This window comes from Schistocerca piceifrons, chromosome X, assembly GCF_021461385.2.
Source record: "Schistocerca piceifrons isolate TAMUIC-IGC-003096 chromosome X, iqSchPice1.1, whole genome shotgun sequence".
Lineage (NCBI taxonomy): Eukaryota > Metazoa > Arthropoda > Insecta > Orthoptera > Acrididae > Schistocerca > Schistocerca piceifrons.
The window spans coordinates 792,508,949-792,522,625 of NC_060149.1; the positions used below are offsets into that span (position 1 = coordinate 792,508,949).

At 35.7% G+C, this 13,677-nt stretch overlaps 1 protein-coding gene across 2 annotated transcripts in view; it reads left to right on the forward strand.

The window, feature by feature from the left end:
* LOC124721181 (5-aminolevulinate synthase, erythroid-specific, mitochondrial) overlaps positions 1–13,677 on the forward strand; it is a 99,904-nt gene that overhangs the window by 50,762 nt on the left and 35,465 nt on the right. Inside the window, exons 1-5 of one of the 2 annotated variants that reach the window (XM_047246019.1) lie at positions 8,418–8,539; positions 9,387–9,459; positions 10,316–10,465; positions 11,111–11,224; positions 13,268–13,357. In XM_047246019.1, coding sequence (XP_047101975.1) covers positions 10,324–10,465; positions 11,111–11,224; positions 13,268–13,357 — 346 coding nt within the window. In that variant the 5' untranslated portion in view covers positions 8,418–8,539; positions 9,387–9,459; positions 10,316–10,323. Of the gene's footprint in view, positions 1–8,417; positions 8,540–9,386; positions 9,460–10,315; positions 10,466–11,110; positions 11,225–13,267; positions 13,358–13,677 lie in introns of those variants that run through there. The other variant, XM_047246018.1, reaches the window with a different exon arrangement.

The following is a 13,677-nucleotide window of genomic DNA, read 5'->3' on the forward strand; positions in this document are numbered from 1 at the left end:
TGGTGCTTAAAGCAGAGAATTTTATTGATCACATAATTAAACTGAATTTCCTTGGTAAGGTGGGGCACTTCTGTTGAATCTGGATTACTGATAAAGTAAAAGACCTTTCATAAACTGATGAGTTTTATTTATTTATATAATGATTTACCATGGAAATGACTGCAACCAGAATTGTACTTAAGGTCACAAAAGACCAAATCAATGCACTTATGTAATAATAGCTGGTGACTTAAGTATAGATATGCAGTCAGTGGCGACACACGAGACATTATAAGGACATACAATCTCCGGTTCCATGTAACAAATCCAAAACATACAGAAACATCTAGCACATTAATAGACCATGTTCTGTCAAATACACCTACAGACAGACAAAAAGTTGAGGTTACAAATACTGTTGTTTCAGACCATTTTGGACAAACAACTGAACTGCGAGATCACATAAAAACTGAGGAAAATGTAGTGGCTGAATTTAGACGAACTACTCTTAGAAATCTGAGCAACCTACATTTTTTTTTCTAAAAGAAGCAAAGTGGGGATCATATTTACAAAGAGGACAGCAGGATTTTAATAATTTGCTAGATATGTTGTCAACTTCGATGGAGGTTTTAGTTTTGAAAGATTTAATGACTTTTTCAATTTCCAGAATGCTGACTCTTGTTACTTCAGTCTATTGTAACGTGCTAGCTACACTGGCTTGCAGGAAATTCATTGCTTGATTTATGGAGGCTTGCAAAGAAAGAGGTGAGAATCTTTCTGTGGCAGATTAAGACACCACATACATACAGCTTGTCCTAAATTATCCAGAACTATTAGGGGTAAACCAAACAAAAAATTGTTCACCACAGAAATTAAAAAATTAAGAGATGAACTGATTGAACTCTTTCAAACGTATCAGAAAAGAAAAGGTCAGGTCAGTCATGAGGCTTACAAGTGTAAGAAGAAAGCATACACAATGATAAGAGAAGCAAAGGCCAGCCACCAAAAATCTGAAATACAATCTTTTTCTAACATATTTAGAACAGTATGGAATTACATAAATGAAAACAGAAAAGAATTGCATGCTTTGAAAGATACAAATATAGCATTGACACGCGAAGGGAAGAAGCGACACAACAAGTGTACAATATTTTCAACCAGCACTATATAGCTATAGTGGAGAAACTTCTAAAACAAAACATATCAGTACCAAAAAGAATGGAAAGACCCAAAAAGGTGCCCAAGAGTTTATACCTCCTCCCTACAGATGAATCGGAAGTTCTTAAAAGATTGGAGCACTAAAAAATAAAAATATAGGTGGTCTGGATGTCATCTCAGCAAAAATGGTCAAACACTGTGCTAGATATCTTGCTAAGCCTCTAACATTCCTGATAAATTCAGTACTGAAGCAAGGAGTATTCTCAAAATGTTTAAAGATGAGTTAAGTTTTGCCAGTATTCAAAGAAGGGGATAAAGGAAACCCCAGAAACTATAGGTCCATAATGATCACACCTATTCTGTCAAAAATATTAGAAGCAGTGATTAAAGATAAGTTTATGAACATCATACAGAAGCATAACATCTTAAATCGTGCACAACATGGATTTAGAAAAGGAAAATCCACCAAGAATGCAGTGACAAACCTTGTAACCCACATCAGTGAGGAACTGGATCATAAAAAAAAGTATCTAGTGTCTATTTAAACCTTTCAAACCTTTTGACTGTGTCTGCCATGAGAATCTTCTACAGAAACTGAACTGCAATGGCATAAGAGGGGAAAGGAAATAAAACATAAATCTGGAAATACAGAGAGAAATGTGTGCTCTGATTTTCTGCAGGTGAAAAAACAAAGATGATCTGACTTACCATACGAAAGCGCTGGCAGGCCGATAGAAACACAAACAAACACACACATACACACAAAATTCTAGCTTTCGCAACCAACGGTTGCCTCGTCAGGAAAGAGGGAAGGAGAGGGAAAGACGAAAGGATTTGGGTTTTAAGGGAGAGGGTAAGGAGTCATTCCAATCCCGGGAGCGGAAAGATTTACCTTAGGGGGATAAAAGGACGGGTATACACTCGCGCGCACACGCACACACACATCCACACACACATCCACACACACATCCACACACACATCCACACACACATCCACACACACATCCACACACACATCCACACACACATCCACACACACATCCACACACACATCCACACACACATCCACACACACACACACACACACACACACACACACACACACACACACACACATACATATATGCCCCCTGCTTTAAATGAAAAAATGATCATGTATGGCGATGACACAACTTTCCTAGTATGTAGTGACTCAGTGAAGGAGAAGGAAAAAAGAACCAGTGAGAACTTGCAAATGGCAGAAAGGTATTTTACAGAAAGTAACTTATTGACCAACAGCAACAAAACTAAGTGTATGAATTTCAAAACAAACAGAACCAGCGGAGCAGAGGAATTTACTCTGTGCATTGGTGATGTACACTTGGAATCAATGGACTGTAACAGGATTCTGGGTATAGATGTGGACAAATTTCTGACATGGGGAGAACATTTTGACAGGATCTGTTCCAAAATAAGTATGAATATATTTTTAATGAAAAAAGTGCTATACGGTGGACACAGAAACCTTGCTTAAAATGTACTATGGACTTATTTTCCCACACACATTGTTCTGTATCCCAATATGGGGTGGTGCAGATGTACATGTAGAAAGAATTGTAGAACTTCAAAAGAAAGCCATTAGGTGCATAGCTAAACTAACACCTCAGGAATTCTGCAAAAACAAATTCAAGGACTTTAAAATAGCAACTGTACCAAGTTTGTACATATGAGACAATACTTCTTCTAATGGTAAATGGTACAGCACCTCTAAACAGAGACTTTCACGATCACAACACAAGAACCAGAGAAAATTACCACATCTGCAGGGACCCTAGAGTTGCAGGATGCTTATTTTATAATAGACTACTATTTAGCATCAAGAGCATAAAGGAACTGACCACCTTCAAAAGAAAACTCAAGGAACACCTCATCTCTGGATGCTGGTATAAGGTAAAACAATACTTGTTGCCAAATCCATAGGACAAATGTAAGTTGGAATGTCAAATTTTCCTGAAAGGAGGAAAAGGAAAACAAAATGTAGTGCTGAAAATACATATGAAAACATACAGACTAAGATGTAGTGTTGCAGTAATGTATAAATGTCCTAATATTTCTATGCAGCTAGTTTAACATAGGTGAACTAAAAAAATTCTTGTAAACGTATTATTTATTATTATTAGCAGTATGACAAGAACAATTAGATTGTAGATTTTCCCTATGAATGCTAGACTGTTGCATAAATCAATGCAAGTGATCATATGTCACTGATTAAAAATATTATCAGTAAACATTACTACAGAATTACTTCATGTATCAAATGGCAAATTTCCAAGAAATTTGTTTATTTCTGTATAAATTTGCAACATAACATGTCTAAAACCATTGTAAAACAGATCAATGACAAAAAATAAACAATAACTATTCATGCACCGTTTCAGTATACCCACCAATCTAGTTCCTAGAAAGGAATTAGTACTTCCATCCATTTTACTTGGTTGAATTTTATAACATGACAGACCCACATTCAATAGGAGGCCCATTTCAAATAATGATTTTTCTGATATTTCACTATGAGAGTAGTATGATAAGTCTGGTAAATTTATGTGAAAGAATGGAACATTTTGGTTGCACCTTCCTGGTAGGTGAGCTTGATTATTCTAAGGATCGTATAAAGAATTTCAACCTTGTATGGTGTACAGTTCATTGTTGAAAGCCATTTGAATTGGTGAGTACACCAGCAATAGAAAATAGTGAGCAGTGATTTTCATGCCATTATGAAACACTTTCATTTGAAGGGTTGGACTGCCAAACAAATCAAAACAGAACTGGATGAAGTTCATCCAGACTCTGCACCATCATTGAAGACCATTTACTTTTGGATTAATGAAATTAAATGTGGTTGGGCAAGCACCGAAGATAGAGCACACTCCAGCTATCCAGTTGATGTCATCACTTAGGGGACCACTGACAAAATCCATGATATGATAATGCAAGACGACCAAATAAAAATTCGTGAGATTGCTGAGGCTGCAGACAGCTCAACAGAGTGCATAATATCCTGCAAAGGAAATTGGTTTTGAAGAAGTTGAGGTGGCTAAGGTGGGCACTGTGATTGCTCACATTCGACCAAAAGCCCATCTTGCAGAACATTTCAATACAATGTCTGACAATGTTTAATCACATGAGCTGTTAAGCTGATTGTGCAACGATTCTCGCACTTGTAAACTATTGCTATCTTCAGAATTGTGTGCATGATATTTTTCCGAAATACTTTTTTGCCGATTTGTGACTGTTGATAAAAACCTGGATCCATCATTACACACCGGAGTCAAAACAGAAGTCAAAACAATGGACAAAGGCTGGTGTAAGTGCACTGAAGAAGGCAAAGACCATTTTGTCAGCTGCTAAGGTGACAGCCACTCTTTTTTGGGATCCCTGAAGAACAATTTTCATAGATTTCTTGGAAAAAGGCAGAACTGTAACTGGACCCTTCTATGTGTCATTGTTGGATAGTTTGAAACTTGCATTGGCTGAGAAAAGGCTGAGGTTGGCATGCACGCAAGTGCTCTTTTACCATCCCACACATCAGTGATGAAAATGGAAGTGCATGAATGGGCTTTGAACTGGTTCCTCATCCACCAATGGGTATTTTGCAGAGTTTGACAGAACCTATTTTTCCAGTGGAGTGAAAAAGCTAAAGGATCATTGCAGCAAGTGTATACCCCTCAAAGGAGACCGTCGAGAAGTAAGGTGAGCTGCTTATGGAACACACATTTGTTCTTGCCTCCTCTCTCTCTCTCTCTCTCTCTCTCTCTCTCTCTCTCTCTCATTTACCAGGCTTATCAAACCACTCTCATATATCACTTAAAGTAAATGGTAGGCTGTGTTCCTTATTGAGAACACAGTTGATTCCCTCTGTGTCTGTATGGAAATAAGCTAGTGCTCAAGGCATAATTATGTCTCTGGTTGTCAGACATCAGTATAAAAGGAAGTTTCACTCAACAGTCACTGTATATTGATACATCCATGTAAAAAAGGATGTTTGATAATTATAACAATATTGTTCATGATTAACTTTAAGAGCTTTGCTGAAGTATTACTGTTGTGTCTTTATAATATTAACTTCTGTTTTAAAATGTTGTACTTAAAATCAGATGGGCAGTTCGGTCACACTGTATGCTACAAGCTGACTCAAAACTTTCATTACCCGGTCCAGAAAAGATCAGTTTTAAATATATTTATACATAGAACTACATCAACTTCATACAAGAATCCTACACCACACATCTGAAGAACATATTCTGAGAAATAGGCTACTTCAGATGAGGAAATAAGATTGTACTCACTAATAAATAAAAATATGGAGATGACCAAACACCACAAGGTGATTCACCTACAGTACTCCTTCCTTTCTGTAAGACAGAGGTCTGGTCAAAAACAAAGCTGTGCTACATCCAGTAAAAGAATCTAAGGATTTCTAATACTCCTTGCGAGTGCAGCAGTTGTATGCAAGTACAGTGTTGTGTGGCACTACATGAAATATTGAGATCTGTACAAATCAGCTTTTGTAAAGGGGAGCCTCAAATATAAGCATCAAATTATGTTTGATGGGGCAAAAATTTGGTCCTATGCATCAACCTACAGGGATTCTATAATGGAGATAGCTACTAAAATTGGACTGAGCTACAAAAACTTAAACTTGGGCAACAACTGCATAGAAATGGGTATCTATGCTATGATGCCCCAGAGTATTTCACATAGTTCTTTTCCTCCCAGCAACATTGGTGACATTAACATCATTCCTCTACCTCAGACACTGTCATGGTCTATTGTAGCATGGATTTATTTATTAGCCTCACAGAGACATAATTCAGACAACTGTTACATGTAAAGTTCAAAAAATGGCTCTGAGCACTATGGGACTTAACTGCTGAGGTCGTCAGTCCCCTAGAGCTTAGAACTACTTAAACCTAACTAACCCAAGGACATCACACACATCCATGCCTGAGGCAGGATTCGAACCTGCAACCATAGCAGTCACAAGGTTCCAGACTGAAGCGCCTAGAATCGCTCGGCTACTGCGGCCGACACGTTTAGAGTACCACCACAAAACAAGCTATGATAGTCAACTCCTAATGATCACAATAGATCAGGTTATCCTTTAAATGTACCGAGGCAAAAAAATTTTGAGACTTATATAAAAGAATACTGTCACGATAAACAACATTCATTGGTTACTGAACTGCTTTCTCTATCAGCAGTGGAAACAAAGCTTTTATAGTATCCAGTCAATGAAGTGTCCCATGATGTTTTAAGTTATCACAAATTACATTTTTTGAAAGAAATAATGGGAGGATTATCACTACATGTTTTGCACAAATGTATGTCCTAAAATTGCACATTTTTTATTTTACTAGAATGTGGTATATGTGACATGCACTATAATGAACTGTAAAATATATGCTTTTCCTAAGTAAGAGTACGACAACATTTTTAATGTGCATTTGGGTTCCCATTATGAGGTGTGATGTTTAACATTTTATTTTACATACGGTTTCCTACACATCCTCCCACAGTATACAGGTAAGCTCATATGTAATGCTAAACATTTTCCCCTTTCTTTATTGATAATGTATCTGCTTTCTCTGGCAAACACAAAATTATATGGCTCCTGATGCTTTAAAAATTATGCCTTAACGGAGCATTTTTCTTCTCCATGGTGTAACAGTTTTAAAATTGAAGTTTCATATAGATAACAACAATGTCAAATTGATAAAGCCTATATACCCACTTCAGTGTCTAGAGAAATGTCACACCAAAACACTAACAGCAAACTCTGGATGGAATATACATAATGGTATCAGAAGTACACAGATGATGTGATGCATGATGCTTAAAGACATTCATATTATTTACTTTGTACGCGCACTTGAGATTGTTCCTGTTTCAACCACAAACTTCATAAACTCATTATTTTTTATACAATAAAAAGACAAAGCACACAGTGTGCAATAATTGGGCAAAAGTTGGATCTAGCCTCTCACAAAAATTGTAAGCAATTATGATGTGCATTGTTTCACAAAATTCGTCAAATTATTTTAGAACAATTGCAGCCTCCACAATGGGGGAGGGTAATAAAAACCTATGTTTCCTCAAAGTGATTCCAAATAGTACTAAAAATTGCGATCAAGTGAGAAGAGCATTAACTGTGGGGTTACACTATACTCGGTCATTTGTAAACCATTATTTTTTATTCAGCACCTCCATTTACAATCTGCAGGTAACTCTTTATTTGAAGACTTATTATTTTATTGAAACAAGTCTGCCAAATGATGCCATATGTCTCATCACTCATATTTGCATTCTATTCGACTGTCTTCATAATCACTGTGTGGGGAGTAAATAGGTAGAAAAGTCGTCACATTATGTGCAAGTGTTCAAAAATTGTGTTTACGAAGGCTGATGGAAAAAGAAATTGGCACACTGTTACCTCCTAACTTGGGGAAACATATTCATCAGCAGTTTCAGGAATTGATCGGATTACACTTGTGTGGTACATGCTGTTTCAGGCTATGTTTACATGAACAGTAGTGTGTCTGCAGCTCTCATTCCATGCTCTCAGTATAATTTTCAACGTGTGCCTCACTCGTGGGGATATATACATCAAGGCTGCTGAAAAAATTCTTATGCAGAACTACTAACACTATTTACTGCTCTATATTTACAAAATGTGAGAAAACTGCAATCAGTCAATAGTATATGTAGAAAGCGTTTTTTTTCCCTCGTGATAATTAGTTCTTTCCTTGACAGTTAGGAAATTCACAAAACTTTGTCATAACGACTCCTTTGCAGTTAACAACATGTGACAGAGGAACTAAGTACAAAAATGTGTTCCGTGAAAGAATTAATGTCCATCCCATTAGTCTCAATGCCTCTAAAGTACATAAATTCTTTGTAAAACACATTGCAAATTGAATCTACAGTAGTATTTACGCAGTGCATCAACGAATGTTAATGAAGACAGGTTTCATAGACATAGCAAATTATCAATCAAACTTGCGGATAAAGTTAGTCGTCGAATATTATAATTTCTTGTTGGCGTGTTGTTTCGGTAGTCCTTAATCTTGCAAATGCCTGGTTTCAGTTTTATATTCAACATCGCACGAGCGAGCCATATAATGACAAGTTTCTTCAAGAACGACCGAGTAACAACAACCTAGCCGTAGCGATCGAATGAATCGTTTGACAGTGCACTAGAAATCACAAGTGTCAATTCGTTGCATATGAGAGCATCGCTCCGCTCGCCATAAATTATATCTTCGGTCAACGTAACCTGTGATCTCTTTGGAGTCATTGCCGTTTGCCAGGTGGTTGTGAATGGGCAAATAGTTCACGTTAGAGGAACTGTTGTTTACTTGAAAAGGTAATTTTGAGGATTTCGTGGCACGGCGTAGATCATAAAAAAGTTAATTTTACAAGGTGATGTCCTAGCGGTGTTCCTCTGCAGGATAGTCATTTCCTTTAAATAGAGCCCATAAAATGCTAACAAACATTCGGGGAGATTTCCCGAATATATTTTCGTAATTAAAGAACAATTAGAATCGTTAAAAGAAGTAATCTATTGGCGATTAAAGTCAGCTGTAGTACAACGTCATGCGTATTGCCTCCCATGTAACAAAACTATTTAAATGTATAACAACAACTGTCATTAAAAGTCTTCGAACAATTCACCATTGTTTGTTTGTACATTTGTTTGCTATGACATTATTACCCAACATAAACACGACGTAATTTTTTCAATTTGACGTGTATTTCAAAAACTGTTGTCGAATATATGCTGTTGATGTAGAAGTTTGTTTGGCTGAATAGTGTTCGTAATCCTAACTGAAGCAATCATTAAGGAAACATATGTGCATACATACTTTCTCAATGTATTTCGTGTTAATTTTTGCCATGGATACAAGAGTATTGGCTTAAATTTTTGATGACACAAGGAACTGCAACAGTCTTACTGTAAGTATTTACTATACTCATGATATAACTGTAATACATCATTCCTATGTGGAAGTCACATACCAGCAACATTACATCTCTGCCATCTTTCATCAGTGAACATACAGACTGGCTTGTAAACATTATAGATGCAGACTTACCCGTGTGTGTGTGTGTGTGTGTGTGTGTGAGAGAGAGAGAGAGAGAGAGAGAGAGAGAGAGAGAGAGAGAGAGAGAGAGAGATTCTTGAATTTAAATTCCAAATATTTCTTTTGCAGCTGTCACGCCAGTCACTGAGATTTTTACAGACTTTTAACACAACTTCTTCAAATATACTACACATTCATAAAGGTAAGAAAATATACACGCTTATAGAAAGGTTGATGCACTGATTTTAAAATACATTTAGCTGTCAAATTTGTGCCGTCACAGATGGTGGGAATCATTTCTTTGTTGCTCTCAATTTTGGCCTCACCTGGCATTTGTTGGACTTACCCTGAGCGTAGGAACTTTCAGACCTACACTCATCTCTCATACCATCACATGATGAGGATCATTATTATTGATATTATGAAAGCATAATATGTGAAACCTTGACAGTTACCACAGGACAATATTCTTTAAACAAGTGACACAGATGTTCCTAAACATTTTGTAAATTACGCTTACTTTATTGTTAAAGCTGGAATAAATGAATAATGGGCCAGCTTTTCTTTATCACATTACTTGAGATTTATTTCAGAATTTCTCATATGAATATTGTTTGCATTAATTTCAACTTTAATCTGCAAGAAATTGAATAAAATACAATGCAATATTAAAAATAAGTAATTTTGCATTAATATTCTATAAATGCAAAAATTTACGTTTTTGTTGGAAGTAGGCCTAACCATAACACGACTTTAAGTATTTAGTAGTAACATTGATCAAAATGTGTTACATCATCATGTGTGCTGTAGAGATCAGTAGTGTGGTACAGTTTTGAAGTATCATCAAGACATATGATTTTAACTTTTTTCATTTGTAAAAAAGACTACTGCTGAAATACAAGTGGCCACTAGTTTTTTGTTGTTGTTTTGGTATTGCAAATATGATGGGTAAAATTTTAAAGGGAACCCATCACAAATTTCAGATTGTTTATTTGTACTGACTATTTCATACATTTTTTCTAAAATATGTTGTTTTTCTGTTTTCTCTCTTTTGACAGGCACAAATATGCCGTGTCCTTTTATGTCATATTTGTCTCCAAATTTTGTTCGCAATTATGGAGCCAATCTTATTAAAACCTATGGAAAATTCTGTCCCGTGATCTCACGCCTTGTCACTACTGTGGCATCAGTTGATTCAAATGCTGAAGGTATTTTGCAATTTAAGTATATTTACTTTTTAATATAGACATGTTGTGCTGTAGGTAAAATTATTGATAAAAATCTGTTATTTACAAACAAGCTCTCCCCCTCTGCTTGTGGATGCTGTTTTTTGAATTGAAGCATTCTAATGTTTTAAGACATTAATTTTTTGTTACTAAAAATTTTGCACTGAAATCTGTTTTGGTGCTCTAGAATGTTTGAAATAACTATGGTGAGAAATATCAAGAAATCATCTGATGTGACATTATGGATATTGGGAGGTTATTAACTAAATAAGTGTGAGCTATGGTGTTAGTTAATGTCCTTAATGCTTAATTTCACTTCTAGTAAATCTTTGTATTTTGTATTATGTAGAAAAGTTAATTGTGATTCTACAGCTACCGTAATTATTTTCTCGGAACCTTGGATAGTAAAGGAATATGGTTGCATGTCATCTTTCAGACTGACAATTTCTTATATTTTATGAGCTGCTACTGTCTGACTGTGTCAGTATGTGGTCATTATTTTCACTTGTACCATTTCAGGAGTTATTGTAATGTAAAGTGTATTTGGTTAAAATAACAGCCATAATACATAAATATGAAAATTATTGTACAGTAGTGGAATGAAAGTCCTCATTTTTCCATTTGCAGCAGCAGATGCCATGAAAAAGTGTCCTTTTCTAGCAGAGGTTACACCTTTGGTAAAAGAGGCTAGCAAAGAAATGCAAGATGATGTTATTGAGCTGTCTCCATCAGCAGAAAAAGGTGAGTATTGTTAACTGGTTCTGTGTCACTAAAATAGTGTGATCGTTTGGTGGTTACACACATGGTAATTAGCTGAGAGCCTTAGCCTGACACCCCCTCTCTCCTAAACATAGGTTTTGAAACCACACTGTAATGGCTTTGTTCTGTCAAACTGGCTTTTTTGCCATCTCTTTTCTTTCTTTTAACACAAATGTTCATTATAAACTATGGTCACTTTATAATGTGGATAAGGATGTGCAGGGTTCCCATCCTCATCTAGATGTCTAAATTTAGCTTTTCAATGGTTTACGTAATTGGTTAGGATTAGTTATAAGATGGTTCCATTGAAAAAGATATGGATGGTTTCCTTCCCCATTCTAGGCTAATCATAGCCAGTAACCTGTATCTGATAATCTCATTGTCAGCATATTACAGATACCAAATCATTTTTTCATGCCCAAGACCATTCATAATCTCACTCTTGCTAGAAGTTCCAACATACACACAGATATGCTATGATAAGAGCTACAAAGTACCTCAAAAGCATGCTTTACTTGGTAGTGCTATTGTTTGTTGAATATTGTGTCTCTTCTTCTGTCATTTCCACTCCAGCATGAATGCATGTCAGTTCCATCTTTGGTTGCCAGCATATGCTACAGACCATAGTTTTTAGTGTATGACATGAATTCTCTTCATGCATCATTTACATTTATATGGGAAATGAGCACAGACAGTGAAAATGTAAATTGCATAAAAAACCAGTATCCTATTCTTTGGTATGTTGTTAATAGTTGACAGATAAACACGTATTTTGTGAACCAATGAATACCTGAGGTATAGTTAAAGAGTCCACGTTACTTTTCTTTCTGCTGCAATGTGTCTTTTCACGTACTCAACAGGACAAGAGTTTTTGGGTAACCAACAACAAGGGAGTAATCTCATTTTATTGTTATAATTGATAGCTTTAACCCTTTGCCGTACTTTCACGAGTCCAACTCGTGGAAAGAAATGGGAACCAAATGTAAACGTCATGAGTCACACTTGTGAGAATGAAAGTTATGCCAAAGAATGTTGGTGTGTGTTGTATGTGGCTTATTTAATACATACATTATCCACACGATAATACATGACCAGAGAAAGGAAACATTTGTGGATTATAGAAGAACTATACCAGAAGTAATGTTAAAAAATGTGGAAAAGCCGACACCTCTTTGACTCCAAACACAATACTGGACCTGTTTCCCAAAACATATCATTGTGAGGCCTAAAAAAAAAGGGGGGGGGGGCTGTGCAAAGTTTGCATGACACACAAAGTATGAAGTAAAACAGTGTGGGACTGCATGTTATGTGAAGTGGAATTATATCTACCACAAATGCTTTCGATACTACCATGCCATGCACGACTACAAATTTTTAGAGTTGAAGGTATTTTCCTTTTAGAAATTCATTTGAGGGGAGCATTTGTTCTTGTAATTACTGTTTTTACAATATCTACATTTAGACAAAGTGTTATTACATTCCTTCTGAGGAAGTCAAACATGGAGCCCATGAAAATTATAATCTCTGTTAAAGTATTGTTTATGTGTAAAAAAATTTTTATTTTAAAGTATCGTTTGAAATATTGTATTACAAAAATTTAAAAAAAGGAACAAGAATTAAACTAGTGTTAAATTCTACACAAGTGGTATCATGTGAAACAAATAAATGTATAGCTACATAACAGATATCGTATTGTGTCTCATACATCGCATGTGTCATCTCAAATCACTTGGGCACATATTTCATCGGATTAAATGATAAGGAGGGATTAAGGATTTTATATTGTAGTCCAAGAATATGTTAGGTTAATGATGATATGTTAGTTAAATTTATCATTAGAAAACAAATACCTGCCTGCAATTCTCTCACTACCTGTTTAAATTCAGCTCTTTGTACATCACTTTGCAATCCCTCACACCATCGTAAGTGCTCCAACAATTATGAGAGTTTGTGCCAGCTCCTTAATTTTTACCATATTTTACATTTTACTTCTAGTCATGTCAGTTATGTATTTTTGTGTTACAGTGGAGCAGATAAGAGAAGAAATTTCAAAGTTAGAAGAAAAAGATATTACTGAAAAAACTGAAATTCCTTTGAAAAAGAGCAAAACTGGTGGTGAGTTTCCCATACAAATTTGTACTTTGTTTTGCATTACTTTAAAGGTTTTGTATTACTTTAAAGGTTTTGTTCAGTTACAATTTTATGTCACACTGAAAATATAAGTAATTACTGCTATACCTTGGTGCAGTTTCATCTTTATGAAATGCTGTAGGAACTTTATATCTAATGAATATGATCCAGTGGCACTAGTGTAATGTTTGCCTTTCACCTAGTTGTGAACAGGTGTTCCTATTTTCTTCCCATGAGCCACATTTGGTCCATTCTTTAATGAAATTGTAAATCACATTTTGATTAAATCTGTGTGCATGATAAGT